The sequence below is a fragment of the Strigops habroptila genome, chromosome 14 (genome assembly GCF_004027225.2).
Source record: "Strigops habroptila isolate Jane chromosome 14, bStrHab1.2.pri, whole genome shotgun sequence".
NCBI lineage: Eukaryota > Metazoa > Chordata > Aves > Psittaciformes > Psittacidae > Strigops > Strigops habroptila.
In genome coordinates, this window is record NC_044290.2 from 3,507,213 (window position 1) to 3,531,266 (window position 24,054).

The 24,054-nt window shown below is 43.8% G+C and overlaps 1 protein-coding gene across 9 annotated transcripts in view; it reads right to left on the reverse strand.

The window, feature by feature from the left end:
• Positions 1 to 22,398, reverse strand: part of TNRC6C (trinucleotide repeat containing adaptor 6C) — a 101,187-nt gene extending 78,789 nt beyond the window's left edge. For 7 of the 9 annotated variants that reach the window (XM_030506606.1, XM_030506611.1, XM_030506609.1 and 4 more), the window contains exons 1-3: positions 19,626 to 20,052; positions 1,960 to 2,059; positions 1,085 to 1,106 (exon numbers count right to left, since the gene is read on the reverse strand). In XM_030506606.1, the coding sequence (XP_030362466.1) occupies positions 1,085 to 1,106; positions 1,960 to 2,059; positions 19,626 to 19,717 (214 nt within the window). In that variant the 5' untranslated portion in view covers positions 19,718 to 20,052. The other 2 variants (XM_030506608.1, XM_030506610.1) reach the window with 2 other exon arrangements.
• Positions 22,399 to 24,054: the final 1,656 nt, after the last annotated feature.

Genomic DNA, 24,054 nt, shown 5'->3' on the forward strand with positions numbered 1-24,054 from the left:
ATCCACTGCTACAAACTACATGAGATCTCACAGGGCAGAAGAAACAAAATTCAGACTAAAATTTTCTCATTTCACACTTTCTACATAAGAAAAATGTAGAAAGAAAAGGACAGCTACAATAAATCACTTGTTACAGTTTCTTCATCGCGTAGTTACAACTTTATCTTTCTGAATTCAGTATTACCGAAGCAATACTTAATTTCTGCTCTATGAACACATAAAAAGTGTTTGAAACATAAGTTGTTTTGTCAACCCCATATGTTAGGCTTGGCTCTGCTCTAATTCCCAGTCTTTGGGAATCTGGGAAGCTCTACTTGCCTGTCTGTCACCTAATTACCCAGCAATAAATAAGTGTGTATTAACTCATTCAGAACTGTTCTACAGCCCTGAGTCCTGTGTCCTGTCATGTGAATCAAAGGACAGACTAGACAAAATACCTGTAAGCCAGAAGAGAGGCATCACCTCAACTCTCTTCCTTGCCTTTTTTAAGGCCATAGCTTTGTTAACATTTCTCCTAGGACACTTAAGAGTTCATTGCCACAGAGAGGAAAATGTTTTGTGTATCTCTGCTGCTTCCTGGGCCATGCTGCAGACCAGTTTAACTCACTTACCAAGCAGAAAATCCACACAGAAGGGAATAAAAGGCAGTTGGGAAAATAACTTTCTCATAGGTTCCATGAGTTGAGTTTACTCACTAAACTGAGTTGAATCCTACAAGCAGGAAGAAAGATTGACCCTTCTGGGTGGCAATTAGTTGATTTTGAGATAGATAAATAATTAGTAGCAACTAAATGGAAAACTACATCCATCTCAATCTGAGACAAAAGATGACACGTGTTATGTTTCACAGGAATTTAGTCCATATATTCCTGTCAAAAGCGTGCCACATGATACCCAGCAAGATAAGCAAAGAGAAAAGCTTATGCTTAGAATCCCAACATATACCCAGCTTCTCCAACAAAACTATCCTAATAAGATACACTCTCCCCCTTAAAATGACACAAAGAATAAAGAGTACAAGCACAGTTTTTAAACAAACTTACAGAAATATCAAAGGGTTCACAAAGAATAAACGTGACTTTACCTTTGGTTTTTTGTTCAGCAGCCTGAAAGAAGAAAAGAACAAAACAAATCAACTACTTGTCTATACTCAAAATGATACCTAACAATTATAGGGCTTCGGGCCTAACTTTTTGGAGAAACTGCTAGCATGAATCAGGCATCAGCTCCAATGAAGGACTGGAAATGCTAGTTTAACTCCAGGTATTAGGAATGTAAGGAAAACTGATGCCAAAGAGACAGTACAAAACCTGGAGAGCAGTCTGGCCCCAGCCTTCTCCCACTTCAGAGGCTTCCTGAATCAAACAGTTCAGTTATGAACTTTTTAACACTCAAAAAATTAACTTCCCTGACTTTGTGCAGTATCCCTTTGAACCCATACAAACTATTAGCCTACACAGATTAAGTGCACACTTTTATGAAGACCCATCTTTTTTTTTTTTACCTGTTCAGAATCTACCCACTTTGTTGATGTCAAATAATTTTTACACTGGAAAAGACAGTGATCAATTCCTACCCACCTCCTAAGGGCTATTTAAGATTAAAACTGTTTAATCCAGAAAATGAGGCAGGAAAATGCACACCACACAAAATGTGCAACAGCCTCAGAATCTTAAGCCACTTCAGTACCAGTGGAGACTAATCCAGCTGACTTTGCATTGCCATGGAAGAGGCATGTTCATGTGAGACAGTGGTGGGAGCAGTAACATCAGGAGATGGTAAGAGCTTGGGGAGTGCTAATAAACTGCCACAACTGCTTTTGCAGGAATTTTCTGAGCCCAGCCTCACTCAAAGTCAACAGGACTGGTCACTTGTGTCACAATTACTCACAGAAGTAAAGGCTGCAGAGTCAGTGTCAGTATGTTACACATAAAAGTGAATATATCATTGAAAACAAACCTTTTTCTGAGCACCTTCCTTCTTTTTCTTTTCTTCCTGCTTTTTCTTTTTCTTTTCTTCCATCAAATGTTCCTCTTCTTGTGTTTCTTGTTCTTTCTCCCTGATAAGAATAAAGGTTGGGAAGAGCTTTTCAATAAGGTAAAAGTTTATCTAGGAAGGTAAATAATTCATACTTCTATTGCTAACTTTCTCCATCTCACGTCTAAAAAAGGCGGCTGTAATAAAAGCATTGAAAAAAACTGTTCCAAAATTGAAACCAGTGACAAATAAAATAGCAAGCAATGAAAATTCAGAAAGAATCAATTTGGAACCTTAAAGATCAGGAGTGAATGCAGTATTTTCCAACCGTTTTTCTTTCTCTGATCAAACACATCCTGTATTCGTTTCTCATATGCATTAATTTTGTTCTCAAGAAGTTGTAAACTCAGGCCAAGATGAATTCAAATCATTGTATTTTGTGTTCATCCTATAAATTCTATCTGAAGAATTTGCAGGAATACAAGACAACTGTTTCAGTAGTATCTTGGTTAAAATTTAACCTAAGTTATCCCAAATCAAGATGATCTATAGGAAACCTCACCATCCTTGCTTTCTTTGTCCCTCACCATAACAAATGGTTATAACAATGACCCTCCCAACATCCTTTCAAATAAATACCAATGCAAGTAATTCATTGACTTCTCTACAACCATTTCATCTTCCTTGACAGCTCTTCAGGTCCTGATCATTTATCAGCCTTACGGATCTTCTGAGAATACTCCATTTCTGATGGGCTCAAACCACGACTATTACTATTATTAGATTTGATGTCTCCCAATTATTCACTGAGATCATTTGTAGCCTGACTTATTATTGCTTTTAACTTGCCAAAGCTCACAGTCCTCCTTTATTTTTGGTTGGGGGGGGGGAGGAGGGTAAAGATCATTGTACTTATATAGTTACAGATTTACAACAGGTCTGCAGGGGCTGGGGGTTCTTTATCTAAGGGAGAAACAGATTTTGCACATCACGTCTTCAAACATTCCCCCCTGTCACATTTTCCCTTTTAACTGTGTCTTTATTTCCCTTTTAACATGTTTGCACATTATTCTATAGTTTCCCTTTTTATTAAAAAGAAAAGGAATATTGTAGTCCATTTTTTGAGATTTTGGCTGTTGAAGGGTGGTTTAGTTTTTAGCTTTTTCACTTGCCTGAAAATACTGGGTTTGGCCACTGCAGATGCTTCACTGCTTGCAGAGATGTTACACAGCACTCCAGACTAAACCAAAAGCAGCTTTCCCTTCCTGTGTGCTACCCCAGACAATAAACATCACACTGAGCAACCCAGAGGTCTAAACACACAGGTCCTTTCCTTTTAGACACCTGACAGCACTCAAACTATTTACAGAAGTGACAGATACAGCAGGCCCCAGAGTCTGGAACAGCAGCTGGAGGTCAGGCACATCTGGAAGTGCTCGGTGCACAACTGGAGGTCAGGACATGGAAAGTGGCATTAGATATTTGTATTTTAAATGCTATATCACTTTCTGTCATGAGCAAAAATTCATCACCTGCATGACTGCTCAACCGTGTGCCAACTTCAAAGGGCCACCTTTCAAATACTGTGCTGTAAATCAACGTTTGAGAAACATTGGCTCTGAAGAGTTGCAGGTGGGTATTAGCATCATGTACTTAACACTGCACTTCAGAAAAGGGTACTTGAAGTTGTACTTTTAAATGGCTTGTTCTAGGACTCTGCAGAAAGTGATGACTGACTTTACCACAAGAAACGGAGTTGAAACCATAACAGATCTGCCTTTAGTCCTCTTCACTCCGGAGGAGAACAGAAGTCCCCAGGATTTCAGTCACTACAAAGTAACAACATCCAGCCCCTTCATTTCCAGTGCTCCCTACCCAAGTCACATCAGACTCTACAAAGCCCGCGCCTTCAAGGGAACTCTCCCAAACTCTCATGCTATTGCCAAGGGAAGTTCCACAGCCTTTTTTGTGTTTTTAAAGCAGGTGAATGAAACAAGTTAGTGTGAAACGAGGAACCTCCTGGTTTTCCCTTGCTAGTACTTAAGAAAACCTGTGACATTACAGCAATTCCAGACCACCACAATGACATTTAAATAGTTAGTGCAGTATTTAAAACAAAAACCCACCACCAGCGCTTAATGTGCAGAGTTTTCTGTAAGCTGTTAAAGTAGCTATTTCCCAACTTTCTTGTTAAGCTTCCCCCCGCCTCGAAGTTCATCCCACAGCCTCACAGAATCCCAGGTTGGAAGAGACCTCAAGGATCATCTGGTCCAACCTTTCCTGGTAAAAGCATGGCCCATTCTAGATGGCCCAGCACCCTGTCCAGCTGAATTTTAAAGCTGTCCAATGTTGGGGACCACCTTCCATCCCTGCCAAATTCTCATCACTTACCCTGGACTCCAACTATCAACTGCTCTATTTCCAGGCTCTTCGTCCTCTAAAGGTGGTTCTGTTTTGCTGTTTCCCAAGCAATATTATATGTTATTCCCTCCCTTACACAGGTAATACACCATGTCAGAGGATTTTCCAAATGAAACAAGAGCAAACATTTTGCTCCATTAAAAATACAATGTATTTTATTATCATATCAATTACAACATGAGAGGTAGAAGTGCCACTCCTAGTGAAAACCTGTTTGGGTTTGTTTAGGGGTTTTCTTTCATTTCTAAGATTAAATTCACCTCAGATTACCTCAGAAAATGATACTGGAATTTTTAATGGAGTTCCATTATCAAACCTGATTTACATAATGACACTTCTGAATACATGTGCTTTAAATATGCTTAAAATAGAAATAAAGCTCCAAGTGGCCTCTCAGACGGCAACTCTCACTGTCACTTCTAGGCAGAAATTAGTCATCCAAGAGCAAAACAAAAGGAAAACAATAAAAACATTGCTATATAAAGTTTGATTACATTGTTAAAGGCATGTGTTGCAGTTTTACTTCCTGAGTGACAATTTAATCTTTATTACAGGAAATACGCTAAAAAAAAAATATGAATACAAAGCTCATATGATTTAAACCAGAAGTGTCTTAAAATATACTTGTAGGAGTTTGCCTTTTTCATGTATATATAGATTTGATGTATCAGAATCACGGGGGATGAGCAGAGAGCAAAGAGTTCTACTATAGCATCGAGTGTTCCTTTTATAGATTGCAATTAGCTTATTAAATCAAACCTAAACCAAGGTTAGCTTTGAAGGACCCACGCTTCAAAGAGCTCTCTCTGAATAGCAAAGCAAGCTAAAATGAAATGCAGGTCACGGTCAGACAGCCTGACACAACTATGGCTGTGTCCTGGCAATGCCTGTTGCAGAAGGGCTTAATAATCCCTTTAAAAACTATCAAATTAACAAATCTATGCTGATTTTACCTATTAAGCTACGTGAGAACTTCAGTTTTCTAGCTGGTACCAGACACTGGATTGCTTTCACATCTGAAGCCACAGCTGGCACTGTGAATTACCACGCATGTGACATCCTAACAGGATTTTGCAATATACCTTTTGGGAATATCGTGCTCTTAAACTTCAAGTAGACACTATTTGTGTCATTCCATGCAAGGTTATTTATTACCCATGCAGTGTTTTAGTGTTCAGTAGTTCCTGCAATGGCAAAGGACTAGACAGAGACCTGCCTCTCTTGTCCCTCCATGTGACACAGCTCCAAATCTAACCCTAATGAGTTCTGTTTGCATAGATTTAAGATGCTGAAGGTATATTTATTTACATAGGAAAACTGCCTGGAATACCACTTCAGAACAGCATTCTTACCTTGGTCTACAAATGCCTTTGCCTGCTTTACCCCACTGAGATAATAGCTCCCATAGCTTAATTATGGAATGCCTCTCTTGCAACTTAAATTCACACCCTACTTTATGCTGGAAAAACTGATAGTTGTGAAAATCACCAAGAATCTAAATGACAATGCTACACCTTAATGTAAAGCAGGAATCCTACACAAAGCAAGAGGTCGCCGTATCATCAGCAGTCTCTGTTTTCATGACAGCTAGAACAGGGAGACTAAAACTCCACATCTGCCTAACACCAATTTTGCTTCCTGCTTCATCTTTATCCAGCCCAGCTCCCTGTGACCTTTCTGGAGTAAATACTGGTGAAGGCAAGGAGCTGGTGTGACTTTAAAAGTGCAGCTTTTTTCCCTTGATAGAGGCTCAGTCATTAATCAAGAAGAGTCAAGCTGGTCCATAACCACAAGCTCTCCAACCGCCTCAAAAGAGAGAAGCAGCACATAAAACTAGCTCAAATATGAAAGAATATGAAAAAATGCCAGCACAAACACATGGGGATGAAAATGAGGAAGGCCAACAACTATGTGCATTGCGCACATAAAAAGTAACAATTAATCAACCTTTCAGTGCTTCATTAATGAGCAAGGGGAAGCATTAGCTTCGATACTTGGTAGGAAAGCAGGACAGATGACCCTACGAGGGGTAAAGTGATAGTACTGCTCTTTCTGCTTTAGCCTTCCCTAAAGAGGTCAGCTGGGAACAGATGGCCAACAACCATCTGAACCGGTGCTGAGCCTGCACATGATGATGGCTTCACGGAGGGATTTCATAGTGCTCTTCCCTGTGTAGGGAGGCTTTGCCCCACACTGGTAGCAGGACCGCAAGGAGCCACCAACCAACCTGCTCCTGCCCCAGGATCTCTGCCATTTATCATTCTGGTTTCCTTGCCCAAAAGGGCTGGATGCAACTGCAAGCAAGAATGTCAAGATGTGTTTCTTACGTCCCTTTTTCCCCAAATTTGAGAAGAAGGAATGATCAAACTTCTCAGGAAAACTTCCACAAACTGGCAAGGAAAAAAGGAGATGGAACTAAACATTTTGCTACCACTCCCAATAGGAAAACAGGCAAAAGTAAGAACAGCTTAAAAAGGCCCTAGAGAAATCGGATGTTTCTCCGCTGGCTGGGCCTGATATAATTTACCATAAGACCAACTGTGTCTAAGTCATCCCAGATTACCCCAAAGAATCAGCAGAAGATGGATGGCACTCTGGAAGACTAACAAATGGCTAAGACTGTGCGTGTACTTAAAAGGGGAGAGGATAAAAACATCAGTAACAGCTGAATCTCCCCCACAAGAATCTGTGGGGATAACAAAGCCTAGGGTTTTTTCCCTATCCCATAGTTCCAGGTATTTTTTATGAGGACAAATGGGAAATAACAGAAGCAACGGACTTTTTCAGGCAAAATGCAAAGTTTCGTTAATAAGAACATGGTAATTTTTGTTGGGGTTTTTACCAAGAACAAGGTAGAGAACACAAGCTAAGCAAAATCACAATAAAACACCCACAAAACAATTCATCCCAGCACCTCCCTTTCCAACAAGGCAGAGAACCAATGGATTTTTGTTGCAGGATGCCACATGTCAAACATTCTTATTAAGTACTTTGCTGGCTTCATAATCATATGTATGAATACAGTATAGAGAACAACTGGCTAAACACCAGTTTCAGGGAGATAAAAATGAGATGTTTCAGCAGCTCTCAATCCAAAGGCAAAGCAACAATGTCACATATGGTCAGAAATTCATCAGCTGCTGTTGTGTGTCCAGTTTGGGACTGTCTACAGCAACAGACATACAGCAACTGAAGAGAGGCCAGAAAACAGAAACAAGAAGGATCAGAGATCAAAAAGGCAGGGCCCTTGGCAAAAACTTACATCTAAAGAGACTGCAACCCCTTCGTTCAAGTAGGTGTTAGAGATAAGAGAAGAATGGAGTAAAATCTTTCTACTTTAGCTGTGCTAAGTAGCACTGAATTTAAATTGTACAAAGATTTGGATTAGGCATTATAAAAATAATCTTCCAGACTGTACCATTTAAAAACCACGCAAACAAACCAAACCACCCCACACATTAAAGACACACCAAATCTTTATAAATATACATTCAGAGGAGAGAAGAGGAAAAATACCTCAAGAAAGGAAGGCTTTTTATGAAGTAACACTGATACAAGACCACACCAACTCCTTGACAGAAACCATTAGACTGGAAACAGGAGGCCTCTACCCATTCACAAAGTAAAATCCTGCAATATCCTTCCAAGGGAATTAATGGGGGGAAAAGCCCTCAGTCACACCACTGTGGACAGGATCAGTATATGGATAAGTTACATATACAGGCGTGACCACGCAGCTTGAAACTAAACCCAGTAATTTGCAGGTTTGGGTGCAAAATTTGTTCCTACAGGGAACCATAAATGGAGCTTAGGAAGTGGTTTTGTTTGACCTCAATTTATAATTTATTAATCTCTTGTGCTGGAGTTTCTCACTGTCAAATTGTGCCCCGGTCCTGCACTTGTCACTCTTTAATACATTATTTGCCTTGACAGGGGATTCCTTCCCTTCCTCTGAAGCATCAAAATATCCCCCACCGCTAACAACTGTGGGCCTGGTGCTCTGATGCTCCCAGTATCTGGCCAACTTACCTTGATGCACGTAAAACAAATCTATCTCCCAACAGGCCCAGCAGTCTGATTTCTGAGGTCACTTAAGAAATTCCACGTAAATTCCTGCATGGAAACAGAGCACTAATGCTCTGATGTTTCCTCTTACTGTACAATGTAGTTTTGGTTCCAGGTCTTCCTTGTGTGTTTGCATTTACATGATTTGTTACAGAGTACTGGTAGATATCTTCAGGCCTATGATGCTCTGTGGACCCTTCTCCACCTTAGCCTGTAATTGCGAGGGATTAGACTTGATCCCTCTGTACTCCCTTCCAGGCTTTCTTTAAACCACAGCACGCTTGACTGAGATGCAATATGTGCACAGACAACTTCATTCAGAACTGTAATTTGTGCAGGAGCAGAATGAAGCTGCTGTTTAAAGACACCGAAGAACACTATGGCATTAGTTGAGAACAGGGTGTGAAAAGCAACATATTCAATTAAAATATCTTACTGAAATTACAGAGTGATTTCAAGTTGCCCAAGAGACTGAATTAATAATCTTGCTCTTCCAATCTGTAAAATAGAAATCCCATGATCAGAAGAAAAAAACCCCATCTGTGTTACACACCTTGTCTCAAGGCTGCATCTCCAGCAGTAGTACATGGTCATGCTGGATTACTGGTAAAAGAGTAATAAAATACTGGCAGGACCTCAAGGAAAGCGCCAGCTGCTGTTGTTCTGCAGGACCCAGGCTCTAAGTGGAAGTTTTCAATTCACCCAGTGTTGACTTGTGCTGACCTTACTTCATGTACACACAAGGTAAACAACCACTGAAGTAAATTAGATTAGAACAAAAATAAAGCAGACTAGGTAGTTATTATCATTCAGGACATTTTTTAAAAGCATGCTGACCTTCTTTTAGCTCCTACTAGTTGATTACCAGCCACGAGAAGCAGGGAAAAAACCCAAAGAAAAAGCCTGTATAAACTCACAATGAAGATCAACTGTAGGTGGTGAGACATCAGAAGTTTGATGAGTCCATATCTGAGCACTGCCCAAGTCCCACTGAATGGTGCAGGGTTTGGGGGTTTTGTTTTTCATCTACGGACTTCCTTTTGTGGAGAGTCTCCTGGATCATTACCAGAAAGCAAGACCATCCTAACGTGCAAATGGGAATGTTTCAGGAGATGTATGTTACACCTTCATTAGTAAGTAGTGCAGATTAATAGGAGTAGAATTGCAGAGCAAAACTGTATGTGCAGAGGACTTGGGAGCCACATGATCCCCATTCCAGCTGACTTTACGACTTGAGAGGAGGCCCAGCCTGCTCCCACGCACCAAATGCTCACCTGCAGCAGAAAAGTATTAACTGCAACCTTGGAGCAAATCACAGAGGAAGTTTTATTTAAAAGGAAACCAATACTTGCTCTGCAAGACCACTCCATGATGTCAAAGCACAGCAACCAAGGACAATCAGAAGGTTTCCTTAAACATGAAACTCCTAATCTAAATTAACACACTAGTGTAGATTATACTACAGGGAATGAAGCTGCTGTCACACAGGTACACCACCTCTCCTGCGAAGGTGCTGCTCTCCATAGCACAGTCTGATTAATGTATATGTAACATTCCACTCTGGAGCAACTTAAGTACTTAGTAGGGAAATGTGGACATGGTCTAGAACATTACACAAAACCTCACCCTTGTACACATTTCAGGCATGAACTGTATCAGAATTTGCTCCCTCAGTCTGCTGACAACACCTCAGCAGACCTCAAGTATCCCATCACGTGCACCGCTATGCAAGGACCAAGGAAAAGAAACACCCCTAAAACCCCCAGCTTGCATTACATCCACCACTCAAAGCAGGCTAGAAGCAGCAAGAAACATGCTATGAACAGCATCTCTCCTCCTCCAGCAAACATGGACCTACTCCTCTCTGGGAAATTTAAGCCACACACCATAAACAGTGCAGATAACCCAGTTTACTCTCACAGCACTGTCTCCCTCCCTGGCCTGATGATATTTACCAGCAGCTGATCTAGCATCTGGTCCAGAGCTCTTCCCAACCTTCCTGGGACATAATACACAAAGGAAACCAGCTTTAGAATCCAGCAGCTCAGCAAGAGCGCAGCATCTTGGTCTCTCTCCAGATACTATGTTTGCTATTTTCGTTTCTGCAAATACTTCAGAAGACAAGAGCCCGGTGCCAACAGAGGCAAAGCCCCATGCTGATGAATTATAGGAACATAGAATCAGACTGGTTTGTGTTGAAGGGACCTTAAAGCTCATCCAGCTCCAACCCCTGCCACGGGCAGGGACACCTTCCACTAGAGCAGGTTGCTCCAAGCCCCTGTGTCCAACCTGGCCTTGAACACTGCCAGGGATGGGGCAGCCACAGCTTCTCTGGGCACCCTGTGCCGGCGCCTCAGCACCCAGTGAAATTGTTCAACCAAGTACCACTGATGAACTAACCTAGAAGCAGAAGCAACCTACGGGCAAGTTTCTGGCTCCAACTGTTCAGCTCTACTTGAAGGGCATGTCAGAGGAGCATGCTTCCTGGGGTACTTCACAGAGATACTGCAAAGCAGGTCGCCTGCTGGACAGCAACAGGACAGGAGGGACAATGTGTGCTGCAAGACAGACAACAGGAACCCTGCCTCTGTGTGTGTGGCAGACCCTCACAGCCTTCGGACAAACACCACTAAACCTTTATGCTTGTTAAAAAGAAACCCAAGCTTGCATAACTAAAATTATGTACTATTTCACCCGTGGGGATTTCCAACACCCCTACTCCTTCTTTCCCCCTCTTCCATCACAGTCACATTCCAGTACTCAACTCTTTCTGAGCCCAATCCCTTCGTTACCAGCAGATGAAAGCACATTCAACTCACTGCAGGAGCTGAAAGCCAGGCTGGTACTCTCACTCAGGTCAAGCTAGAAGTCACAACCTACAGGATCAAAAAAAGTAGGCAACAGCATGTGTGCTAAAGACAAATATGTTTATGATGCTTATTTTGGGGAAAAGGTGGTGCCAACGCATCTTCAACAAAAGACAGTAGCTTACAGCAGTGGCTCCGGTGGGATTAAAAAGGCCCTGGAAGGTGAGGTCTGGAAGAAATACCTCTTGTTTAGGTAGAGCTCCTGCCACGGGCACAGTAGAAAAATGCATCTGCACTTCCCTTAGTCCTGCTCAGCCCCTGAAGGTGGCATCCCACACAGGGAAGGGGCCTCTGCCATCCCACTGCCGAGATCCCTGGATGTCACTCGGAACGAACCAGGGGAGGTGCAGGACGCTGCTGCAAACCTCAACTCCAGGAGGCTCATGGAGAGAGACCTGGATGGCGGAGTAAAAGGACAGTGGCCTCATAGGGAGATGTGTCTCAATATTTAGAATTAGAAAAGTAACAACACTATTCCTCATATTGTAGAGCTCAGAACATACTCCACAGTGCAAGCCCTGCCAGTGCAGCAGCAACAGGAAGGGGGTACATGGTAAAAGAACATAAATGGCATAAGGCAGCTACAAGGTGTGCGTAAGCTAGTCTAGGGTACACTGGGTGTAAAGAACAAGATGCTCTCCACACTGCACACAGGCTGCCTCGGAGAGCTGATGTTCCACACTATGGGTGTAAACCACCTGATTATCCTTGCTCCCAGGCACAGACCTAAGTTAGGTGGATGCACAGCTCCTGACATAACAAGGCAAGATAAGATGAAAAAGGGAAAACAGATGTCCACAGAACTCCTCCTTGTAGAAACCAGAAGGGAAATAAATTTAAAGGTAAGATGAAGATGGAGATTTACATTCTTCTAAAACGTTTATTCTTCTAAAAGACTTCAGAATACACAAACCCATAATTTCCTCCTGCTGCATTTTTACATTTGCTGGGTGAGCTCATTGAACATTCAAGTTGTTGTCTTCAAGTTTTCCAAATACCATTCTATTTAAAGGCACTGTGAATAGGGAATTCAATTTATCAAATGAATGAAAGAAGAATTCTTAGCAGGAACCCTGGTGAGCTAATCAAGAGTCACAATAAAATGTCAGGAGTCCTGGAATTCTCTGCAGGAGGTTAACGCCAGATTTTATCAGAGTCGAGGAAGACAAAACATACTATTAAACTGTACTAAAAGTTGTGCACCATGAATATGTGAAAGTTTAAACACAAATGAATTCTACTTCATTGTTTTAAACACTTCTTATATTTTCTTAGTGCTTAACTACAAAAACCAAAACACTGCCCAACCATCATTCAACTTAAATACTTTTTGAAGCTATTTAGCGCATCTTCAGCCACAATGCTGTTTTGAAAATTCATATAGCAACGTAACTCACGTGAGGTAAGAACCTTTACATTACTCTGTACCTATCATTAGGCTTGAAATGGAATCCACAAAATTCAGAAAAAGCCATTCTATCATACAAAATGAAGGAAACAGCAAGGTCCAAACTAGAACCTTTCCCCCATGAATTTCCCAGAGTTTAAAAGACGAACTCTGCATTGCTGAAAACATCATCCTGATTCCCATTAAGTTAATCAAGTTTTAAAGTTCTCTGTTCCTCCACTTCATTTTCAATAGTAAAAGCATCTGGATGCCAATTCCTGCCAATTATTAACAAATTAGAATATCAGAGTTCCCATAAGAATGGGCCATCATCCACTTCTCAACTTAGCACATGAATAGCATCTTCATGGGGACAAGAGAGACAGGATGGGGGAAGAGACAGGGAAAGGAAATAGCCATAAATGATCTTCCAAGACAGGAAAACCAGTTGCAGTAAATACCACTTTGGAAATCAATTTATGGTCAATTATGATCTTGGTAATAACTTTTATGCCTTCGGTTAGTCCATGAAACACCCAGGGGAGCAAATATTCTCAGTAATACATCCAAAATGTCTCCAAGTCCATCATCTGATCAGTAGATGCAGACAGAATTCCACAAAGATCAGTGCTTGCTTGTCTGGATGCTGATAGATGGATTGGGCTGGGGGGGAAACCACAGTTCCAGTGCAGCTGGACTATCAGAGTGTTTCAGTATCATCCAGCTAAAACAGATGATATCCATCAGTCTGGGTTATTTGCTTCAAAAGCATGGGGGTGGAGCTGTTGTCACTGCAGTGAAGAACATTTCAACTTCACAAATGCAAGAAAAAACTTAAAGTTGAGGGCCTCTTTAAGCAAGTCACTATGTGAGCATCCATCCAGTAACACAACAATTGCTTTAGTCAAACATCACACGTAAATGTGGTAGCACAATGCAGAGACTGACATCACTACACCATGAGATGTAGTGCCCTCTGAGACTTCCTTAACTTGGATTGTTCTTTTTAAAAGTGAAGGACTTGTAAAAGTTTCATTAGAAGAACAGAAACAGTAAAAAGATGACACATTCACTAAGCCCAGTAATTCCCATATAACAGTGCCTTTCACCTGAACCGGTGCTATGAATACAGACTCTCCTCCTCAATAGCAGCAATTCTATTACTGTGACAGACCAAATTTAGTTCCACATCTGGATCACACAGCTCTGTTCCACAATGATCATACCAGAAAATACTAAATAGCATTTAGATCGCTACCACCAGGCTTTTTTCCTTCCTTATCAGAGCATGATGCATTTTCCATATTAATTTATTTTTGAAAGGCTTAAACAGATAAATATATACCTCTTTATAGCATACATCAGCTGATGTTATGCAAAGAGAAACTACGTAGTTTCATAAGCAGGAAAATGAAGAGTTGTGTTATGAACAGATGTGATCAGCACTCTTATACCAATAGGTTATATTTAACTAACAGCAGTATTTTGCAGCATTACAAAACAAGAAGGTGGTACAATACTGTGTGCTTACAGCATTAATGCCATGAGACCATGAAGAGACAGGAATTATTAGATTTGCAGAGATGTAACATCTTCTGTTACATGGCCAGGGAGTAAATGGCAAGCTTGCATGTGGAGCATCCATTTCAAGGCTGAAAATGTGGGAAAAATCCACTGGAAGCAATTCTCCTGTGTTAAGTAAGCTTGTGCAATTGATTAAAAACATTGAGAGAAGAGGGAATTGAGACCTACAGATAGAAAAGAATGATGTTAGTGAAGAATCCTACTCCAGACTGGCTTTGGTAATACACTGTGTAAAGTCTTACTTGATTTACACACAGGCCATTAGGCTATGCCTGCAGTGCTAGTAAAGTTTTTAACTTCCCATTTCATATGAAGTATCTTCAAGGCTATAATGAACATACATAGAGTTCAAGCAAAAACATTACAACCAATGCCAAAGACCACCTTCTGTGGTCTTCTATTAATGACCTTGTACGAAAATCCAGTGAAATGGCAGTCAGCACATCATGCATCTGTACAGCTGAATTTGGTTTTGCACTGTCACTGAACTGCTGTTTTTTTCTAGATGGTTTGTGTTCAAGCACTGGGCTGATGTTCTTTTGTTTACCAGTAACCAGCTACTGTTTAAAAACAAGCATCTCCATTGTCAAAACCCATGATGTTACCATCAGCCATGAAAAAGGTTTGGAATTCTGAAGAACTAGAAGACCTGAGAGTCCACAGGAGGACTGGGAAGCAGACTGACACAACAGAGATATCTGGCTGAGCTTAAAATAGACTTGGCAGAAGTCGGCTTGAACTAACAATCGATATGTGTACACACCGACCACCCAGACTGGTATCCAAGCCACTGTAAGTGCTCTGTAGCCCTCAAATAAACCAAAAAGCTCTTCCATTTCTCATCAGGAAGTCTTGCAACATAGTACGAGCGAGAAAACTGGAAACTTCAAGCAGAGAGCACACAGAAGCAGGGGCAGGGGAAGGAATAGGAAGGAAAAGAGCACATCTAAGAAAAACCAGATATGGCATTCTAGGAGTTAGCTCTTGACCAAGATCATAATAAAGGCACTACCAAGTATCCCTTCAGAAAGTCATCACAGGAAAACATGGGGAGACCCGGTTAACAAGAATGGAGAGGGGTTGGAGGTGGAAGGGATAAAAAAAGAATGGATCTGCCTCCAGAAAACGCCCATGGGTCACACTGAGCACTTCACAGCCCCGGGGGGTGGTTTTCTTCCACCACCTGGGTGGTGAAAGGGGGGGGGTGGGTGTTATCTTTCCTAAATAAGCCTATAGCTGGTAGTTGCATGATAACTATTTTGAGACCTATAAACATATTTTTGTCTGGGGTTTCATGACCACACAGGATGCCAATGGAAATTAAAGAAAAAAAAAAAAAGAAGAAAACTTAGAAAAATCTCATTCTCCAGCAATCCAGAGCTTCCTGCTAAAAAAGCCCAAAAGCCAAGGGATAACTATTAGCTATTTTTAATCCAAAGCAATAAGCAATTGTTCACATGTCTCATAAGCGAGCTCCTAAAACATCTTTTCCTGATTGAAATCTAAGTAAATGTGCATCTAGTTTGCCATTTTTTTAAATGGCTGTACATTTCAAAACAGCGAAAAAGCAAACTGCAGATAGCTGTTTATTACAAATGACTTCCACCTCCATAGCCCTCAAAGGCAAACTATAAAGCTGAGTGCAGAGCTAGACAATCTGGGCACCCAGCCATAAAACATCACTGCTGCAGCACAGATAACTGTTCTCACTTGCAAGCCATCCTTGGCTGGAAACCCACAGGGAAGAGCTCCAGAAAGCAGACCTCACTACCATCAAAGCTTCTAATGTTTTAACATTGAATTCCAACTACATTCTAGATCTCAACACTGAAAAATTACAGTGCTGATGCACACCCAGGGCTAAGCCCAAAACTAGCTCACATTTTGATGCTTGGTACCCTGAACCATGAGACTTGAGAACAGCTGGTTATTTTACAGATGTCTTCAATGAAAGAAGCCTTTTTATTGGGATGGAGACAGAGAGAAGTGACATTTCTTAAAAAGACAAAGAATCAGATGCATGTTTTAAAGTACTTCAGCATTTTCTGCAAGTGATACAATCTTTGATACAGGCTTAAAGAGCACTGTTGCTATTCTGTGCAAGAACAGTTTGTTGTTATGATCAAATTCAGACATTTTTCTTTAGTACAGGTCTTAAAACATATTAGCGACAAGGTAGGAAGCTGCACAAATAAAGTTTCAGAAAACAGTTATAACTGTGTACGGGAATCAAAATAAAGTTAATCATGTTTAAGTAATGATAAAATAAGCATAACTACAGCTGGTAATTAAGATACAAAACTAAGCCGTGCTTTTGGTAGATGGTTTTCATCAATAGCTCAGATTCCTAAAGGAAGATCAAATAATACTTTGATTCCTCTGCTTTCATACATTAAGAATAATCATCTTTCATTTTACCACTAGCATTTACTGGTGAAGAGACTCTGCACAGCACATAGATCATTTAGTAATGCAATTTACTGTCACTTCTACATCATCTCCCCATTCAATAACGTATACTGCTCTTCTAAATACTATTTGCCCTGGCTGATATCTTCATAATACAGCTGAAAACCTCAAGACATTATCACTAGAAGGCATCAGCTGATCCTAAATTGGCTAGACTGCCGTGTCACAGGCATTTAAGAGGTTTCCTTATCATTCATCTTTAATACTAAGGGATCGACAGGCTCCTACCTGCAGCTGCTAGGCCAAAGGGAAACCTTCTAATGGTATTACCATTATCTTGTAATCTGAATTTTAAACAATTAAAACAATAGCACTTTTGTGCTGCACATCTCTCCTGTAACCAAAGAGGATAAATTTTTCAGCAGTTCTCATGTTCAAAGTCTTACATAAAGCACCAATCTTTTTCACAGAGCAGCAATCTGCATGCCACATTTCAGTTGTACCTTCAAAGAAAGGCAGCACAGGAACAGGCACTGAGCTGCAAGTCATCAACAGAGATTATTTTGTTTACTTAAGGTTCGGCCGGTTTATTTTTAAATGTGCACTTCAGTGCTATCTAGCAATTCTTTCTAAATGAAAGCCTCTCTTTGCTGAAGCAAGGGATGGCTCCACCCCGACCTCCTCCTCCTCCAGCTTGGTTTGGAAGGGGGCCAGATGACAGCACTGGGGAAGGAGCGTGTTTATCTCGGCAAGGCCAGCTGCTTAGTTAACGTATTACCCGTTCCCACATACGGCAGCCCTGGTTAAGTCTGCACAGCTAAAACTGAAAGTAAATGCTGCCATTGGGCTTTTAATACCTAACTTGACACGAAGGAGGAAAGGTGTCCACATCGCACTGGACGGACTGTAAAAGCATGGGGCACTCGAGTTAACAGCAGGCTGCAAATCCCTTAAATGAATAAAACTCCCTGGCCTTTCTGAACAAAAACCAGAAAAATAACAGGGTTTATTTCTAGACTAATTTAAAGCTGTACTGTGTATAAGGTTGCAATTCAGCAACAGCTTGCTTCAAGACACAAAGCAATTACAGCCCCTGCTTGACAGAACCTTTAACTTTACCCCTTTATTGTTACTCCAAATAGGCAAAGTATGGAACTTGGAAGTTTTGAGAACGTGAACTAAGAACCTTCAGGTTAAAAGCACTCATACGTCCAATTATGTTACTTCTCATATTAAGGAAATTTCATCCTCTTATTATCCAAAATCTTAAAAAGCTCCTTCAAACAAAAAAACCCAAAAACCCCCTATACCTTCTTTCCCTTAAACACCAGCTAAAGATCACAAAAGTCATCAAAAGCATATATATTTTAATGGGAAAGATAAACCCCGGAAAAGAAATGAAGCCAAAGAGCTGGATTTTTCACTCATCCCAGCAAGCTTCAGCAGGCTTTGCAATAGCAGGTGAGATAAGCTTTATCCATGCACAGGTGATCAGATTTGCAAAAGTGCAAAGATGCCAGGTCAAAAGGGTGAACCTTGAAGTTACCAAATGCTTCTTAACATCAAGACCCAAGGGCAGTATTCCAAAGTAAACTCGGCTACACTTTGTGCTAGCACAGCAATGGCACAGCCCGCGGCTCCCCACAAGTACATTCCCAGCAAGTGGGACTGACACCCTGCACCAGTGACAGCCTCACTGCAAAACAACCCATGCAACAGATGTAACTGCACACATAAACGGACTGTATATCATTCACCAGTAGGTTCAAGTCAGCTTTGAGGCTCATGCATTCCGATATTTACATCTGTCAGTATGAGAATCCACACCGAGAACAGAAGCGTTAAAATACGTAGGATCTACTACACTGCGATCCAGCAGAGCTCTCAATAAAGATGTTTGTTTGCCCTGGTTTTTTCATTACTAGAAATGCTTAGTCAAAAGTACAGAATACTGCCTAAAATACTGCCGCTATGAATCTGCATCACTCTTGCCCTGAAGGAAGCCCTGAACTGCTCCAGGCTCCAGCAGTTTTCCTGCTGGCAGCACCCGCTCAGCCAGGGCTGAACCCACCTTATCACACAAGCTGCGTGCCAGCCAGGTAACTTCGAGTCAGAAAAGATATGTTCTCCTCTGAAGATAAGGTCAAAGCGATACAAGGCATTATTTCCCTACTGTTAGTCCCCTTAAACAGCCATGTCTACTTAAAAAAGTTGGTATTGATCTGATTTATTGTAGTTTTCTTCATAGGCTCAACAGTCACAGCACCCAACAGCCGTGCATAACACAGCCTCCGTGATCTCACCCCCAAATACATCATTAGTCCCACAAATTAAAGAACAAGCCTCCCACCGGCTAAAGCAGTTTTTCCTCACTAGTTGTGTACAAAGTCTGACATTGATACTTCAACGTTGTGGAAACAATCCCAGCAGCCGCAGCAGAAACACCATCGCATCCGGGGGGCAGGCTGCCCAGCACGCACCATTTTGGGTTCACAAATCCCATTGGAGAGGCCAGACAGATATCCGAGGGCTTTCTGAATTTGAGGAACCGCAATTAGGGAGAACTATGCGATTTGCTAAGCACAGGCTGCACCCACTGCAAGTCACCTACTACTTCCCTGGGAAACACAGGGGGGAAGCAGGGAGAACTGCCGTGTTCCTTTGGATAAATTAAGTAATATCCGATCGGAAACTGCATTTTTATTCTGAGGAGCAGGTGAATCCAAAAAACCCACCCACTATACGTGATTAGGGCAAGATTCTAAAGGCACGGCTTGCCCAGAAGCAGTGCAGATGTTCTCCTGCTGCTCTGCACTGGCATTGTCCTCAGCTCCACCGAGCACTGCAAACCCCCCTGCCCCTGCAGCAGCCCCCCAACACCGGGGTTTAGTGGGGTTCTTATTACCTTCACTGGCTTCACGTCCAGAGCAAACTGCAGTCTATAAATCAGCCTAAATTCGTCAGATCCATCTCTGCGCTCTCGTATGTAGCTGTATGGAACTGCCATGGGTATGACGTACTACAGATTATTTCTAAATTTAAACTCTTACATTAACTCAATAAATATCTTCCCACAGATAACGCTCCAGTTGTAGCAGAAACTAAGGTAGCCACAAAGCAAGACTAGTAGGATTGGATTGGATGGAAAAAGAGGGAAATAAAAACCAATTGAGTTCGATAAATCCTGTAATTGGACCGTCAACTAATTACGTATTAAGATTAACCTTTGACACAAACTTGTGATACAAACAAAGAAGATTCAAACAATTAATAAACTTTCAGTGTTGCCACATTGCTCCGGTTAACAGCTCAGCCCTCCCCAGTTTCTTCCCAGTTAAAAGCACAAACCCTTTAATGTTCTCTCCCCCACTGGGTATTTCAGGTTTCGACGAAAAACTCTCTGAATGCTCAGGAGAAAATTCCAGTAGATTCTCACAGTCTCATTACACCGGGAGAGGGAAAAAGAATGGATCTAGAGGTGGGAACTTGTACCAGAAAGCAGCCACGAAGGCCAGGGCTGGAGGCTCAGCTGCTCGCCCAACGAGCGCATCGCTGCTGACCATACCCACAACCTCCCACTTGGGATCCCACTTGGAAAGATCCCAGACTTGGGATCTTTTCCACCAGGGTAATTTCCAGGCGTGTTAAGTTATAAAACAAGTGCAGGCGCTCACGGCTAGAAGAGAAGCTGTCTTACTGTCCAAGGCGCACGACAGCCCCAGGAATGGCACTTTGCTGTTTTGCACACACCAGCTGTTTGAACTGGGAAAAGGTACATAGAAAACCACTGAATTCATTCTAGCATGGAAAAAACTGTATTTCTGCAAGTTGTTCAAAGAAAAAAAAAAGGGTTAAAATCAATGGACTTTTTATTGTTTTGGGGTGTTACTTCACTAACAGTAAAAAATACTAATAATAATCTGGGTTAGACTCGGAAGGAAGAGATCAAGGCTGCCTTAACAGGTCCCTTTCACTACCATGAAAGTGACTTCTACCATGCCCAGATTAGAGAGCCTATTCCCCCTTCTTACCTTTTAGTCTTTTCTTTATGGGGCTCTTTGGCAGCTTTCGATTCAGTCTTGCTGTAAGGAAACAAGTATTTTGTCTACCGTGTAGGGGTCTTTCTGACGTGTTCCTTTCTTAGTTTAATGCCTTTTTTTTTTTTTAGTTTTGTTTTTGTAAGTGTACCCGTAATTTCACGAATCTGAATACGAAAAAATCTCACACGGCCAAAAAAAAAAAGAAAATTAGATTTTTGTTGTTGTCGTTTGTTTAACCTCCCTCAAAAAAAAAAAAAAGAAAAAAAAGGAAAAAAAGATCTAAAAATTTGCCACACAGAAGAAAAAAAAAAACCCCCAGCAGATCAACAGGAAAACACTATCCAAGTAGAAAAGCAAAGAGCTTCAGTGTTATCCAGCCCAGAGAAGAAGTGCAGCGAAAGCAGGTCCAATTCCAAAACAAGCTCTTGATTTCCAGTGAAGCAAAAAAGGAAAAATAAAAATAAGACCAAGAAACCAAGACCAAAATACACGTTGAAGTCCCCAGCTAAATTTTTGCACGAGTATGTCTTAAATACAAGTTTGTTTTTACGTGTTGCAGCAAAACCCACGAACGCCAGGATTTGGAGTTGATCGGGATGAGTTCTCGTGTGTGTGTCTTGATGGGTTCTCAGTCCACATGGAGGAGCATCTGAGGGGTTTTTTTTAAAAGTGCAAATTAAAAAGAGAAACCGGGATCCAGAAGATAGTTTTAAGATGGATCCCCCCTCAAAAAAAAGGAAAAAAAAAAAAGGAGAAAAGAAATTAAAAAAATCCCAGCACGGAGCCACGGGGGATCCGGAGTCTCACATGGGCTCGGGGCAGGGGCGTCCCGCCGGGTCTGGCTCGGGGTCGATCGTGGGGCGCAGGGCCCGCGGCAGTCTCTCGGGGAGGAGGATCCGCGCTTCTATCGCGGGGAGCCCGAAGCGACCCACCAGCCCCTGGGCGGGAGGAGGATTCCGCAGCCGCTCTGGCAGGAAGGAGCGGGCGCGGGGAGGGGATCCGGGGAGGGGGGGGAGGATCCAGCAAAGTCTTTCAGGGAGGGAGGGTTGAGGGGACGCGCCGGGGGGGAGCGGGGAAGCCCAGCAGTCTGTCTGCCTCGCTCGCACAGGGGAGCCGCGGGCAGGAGGAGGGAGATCCCGCGGGCTCGCTCCGTCTCCTCCACAGGGATCCGGGCGGCAGGAGGCTGCAGCAGCGGAGCCCCTCGCCCTAGGGCAGGGCCCCCGGTGCCCCCAGGGGGAGCGGAGGGAAGCTGGAGGCCGAGGCGGCAGCGTCTCCCCAGGGGCTGCAGCAGCGCCGCGGGCAGAGCCGGTCGGTCAGTCAGTCAGTCAAGCCGGGCTCGCTGGCGGAGGCTGGGGTGAGTGGAGGGGGGGAGGGGGGGGGCCGCAGCGCCTCTCTCCGTCGCTCGCTCTCGCCTCGTCCGCTCGCAGGGCAGGCGGTGCCGGGCTCAGTGCTGCCGCGCCGGTCCCCCGCTCCTCCGCGCTGCCGCCGCCGCCGCTGCTGCTGCCTCTGCCTCCGCCACCGCCAGGGCCGTCGCCGCCGCCGCCGTCCTGAGGAGCAGAGCTGGTGCTGCTGCTGCCGCCGCGGCCATTTTGTTGCTGACTGACAAGAGCCCCGCCAGGCAGCGCGAGACCGCGGGCAGGCGCCGCCGCGCGCTCCCCCCCCCCTCTCCCCTCCCCTCCGCGCGCTGACCTCAAACAGGAAGTCTGCACCCACCCCCCCACCCCGCCTCCCCGCGCGCGCGGGGCCACGTGACAGGGGAGCTCCCCGCCACATGCAAATGAGCGCGGCGGCCGCAGCCAAACAGCGCCGAGGCCCCGCCCACTCCACACCGCACCCCCCCCACCTCCTTTACCCGCGGCGGCGCGCGCGCGCTCTTCCCGCCGCTGCGTCCGGGACCCCCCCCCCTCCCCCCCGGGTTGGGGGTTCGGGGGGGGGGACGACACACACAGAGGAACGGGGGTGCGGGCACTGACACACACACACACACACACACACACACACACACACCCCGTGCAAGCGAGCCCTGCGAACCATAAACCAGCACCGCGCTGTAGGACCCCCGCGGGATGGGCCCCTCGGGGGGGAGCAGGGTCCCGCTGCACCCCAAAAGCGTCCCGGCCCCGCGGTCTCTCGCCCTTAGAAATAATCCTGCCGGGTTTATGTGTACCCGAGCACATATAGGGATACAGGGTGCGTGTGGCTTGAGTGGATGTGCCCCATGTGTTTACGCACATATGCATGCATGCAGAGGCACACGTGTGCACATACTCTATGCGCGGATACACATTGCACGTGTGCATGCACAAACACACATTGAACATATACATACACACACGCAACACATGCACAGATGCACGGGCACAGGTGTGCACATACATGTACAGATGCATACACAGGCAGGCACAGGCACATGTATGCACATACATATGCTGACACAGGCACAGGCACATGCATGCACATACATACGCAGACACATGCACAGGCACATATGCACAGGCACACATATGCACAGGCATATCCACGTGCAGGCACACGCATGCACATACACACATGCGCACAGGCACATGCATGCACAGGTACATGTATGCACAGGTACACATCGCACTGCACACTCGGTTTAGGCTGGACATGTATGCACAGGTACACACAGCCCTCCAGAACACGCTCCTGGATCCTGCTGCCAGCGCCCGGGCCCAGGCTGGATCCAGCCACCAGCAGGGACATGCGTCCCCACCTCAGTGCTGACAAACAATACTGGCAAATGAAATGTTGTGCATGAACTCGTGGGGAACCGAACCAGGGAGGCGCAAGGAACTGTGGAGGAGTTCACTGAGGAGCAGGGAGACACGCTCCAGGGGGAGCCTCCTGGTTCACCCCCCCCCAAAACCACATTAACTGTTTGCGGGTTTGAGGCGAAACTCGGGATCTGTTCTCAAAACACCACAGCAAGAGTGGAATGCAAACAAAAATGAGTCATTTTCGTTAGAAATTGTTGTGTCTAGGTCTCTCAGCAGATCCCCTCTCCTCCTCTGCTTCCTCTCCCCCTCCTGCAGTGAACGTTTTGGGAACTGCAAGGAAATCTACAGCCCGGATCTTTATTTGCGCAGGCCGTTCCGCTTCCAAATTGACTGAATGTGGGTTACAGAGCAGGGCGTTCACAGCTGCAAGTGGGATGACACACACAGCAGGAGATGGGGGGAAATAAGGAAAGGACAGTCCCAATATGATTTCTGTTGGGATTTGTGAGCCAAAGCCATCCTGGCAGCTCCCGGGCAAGCGGCACCAGGAGCCCCTTGACCACTGG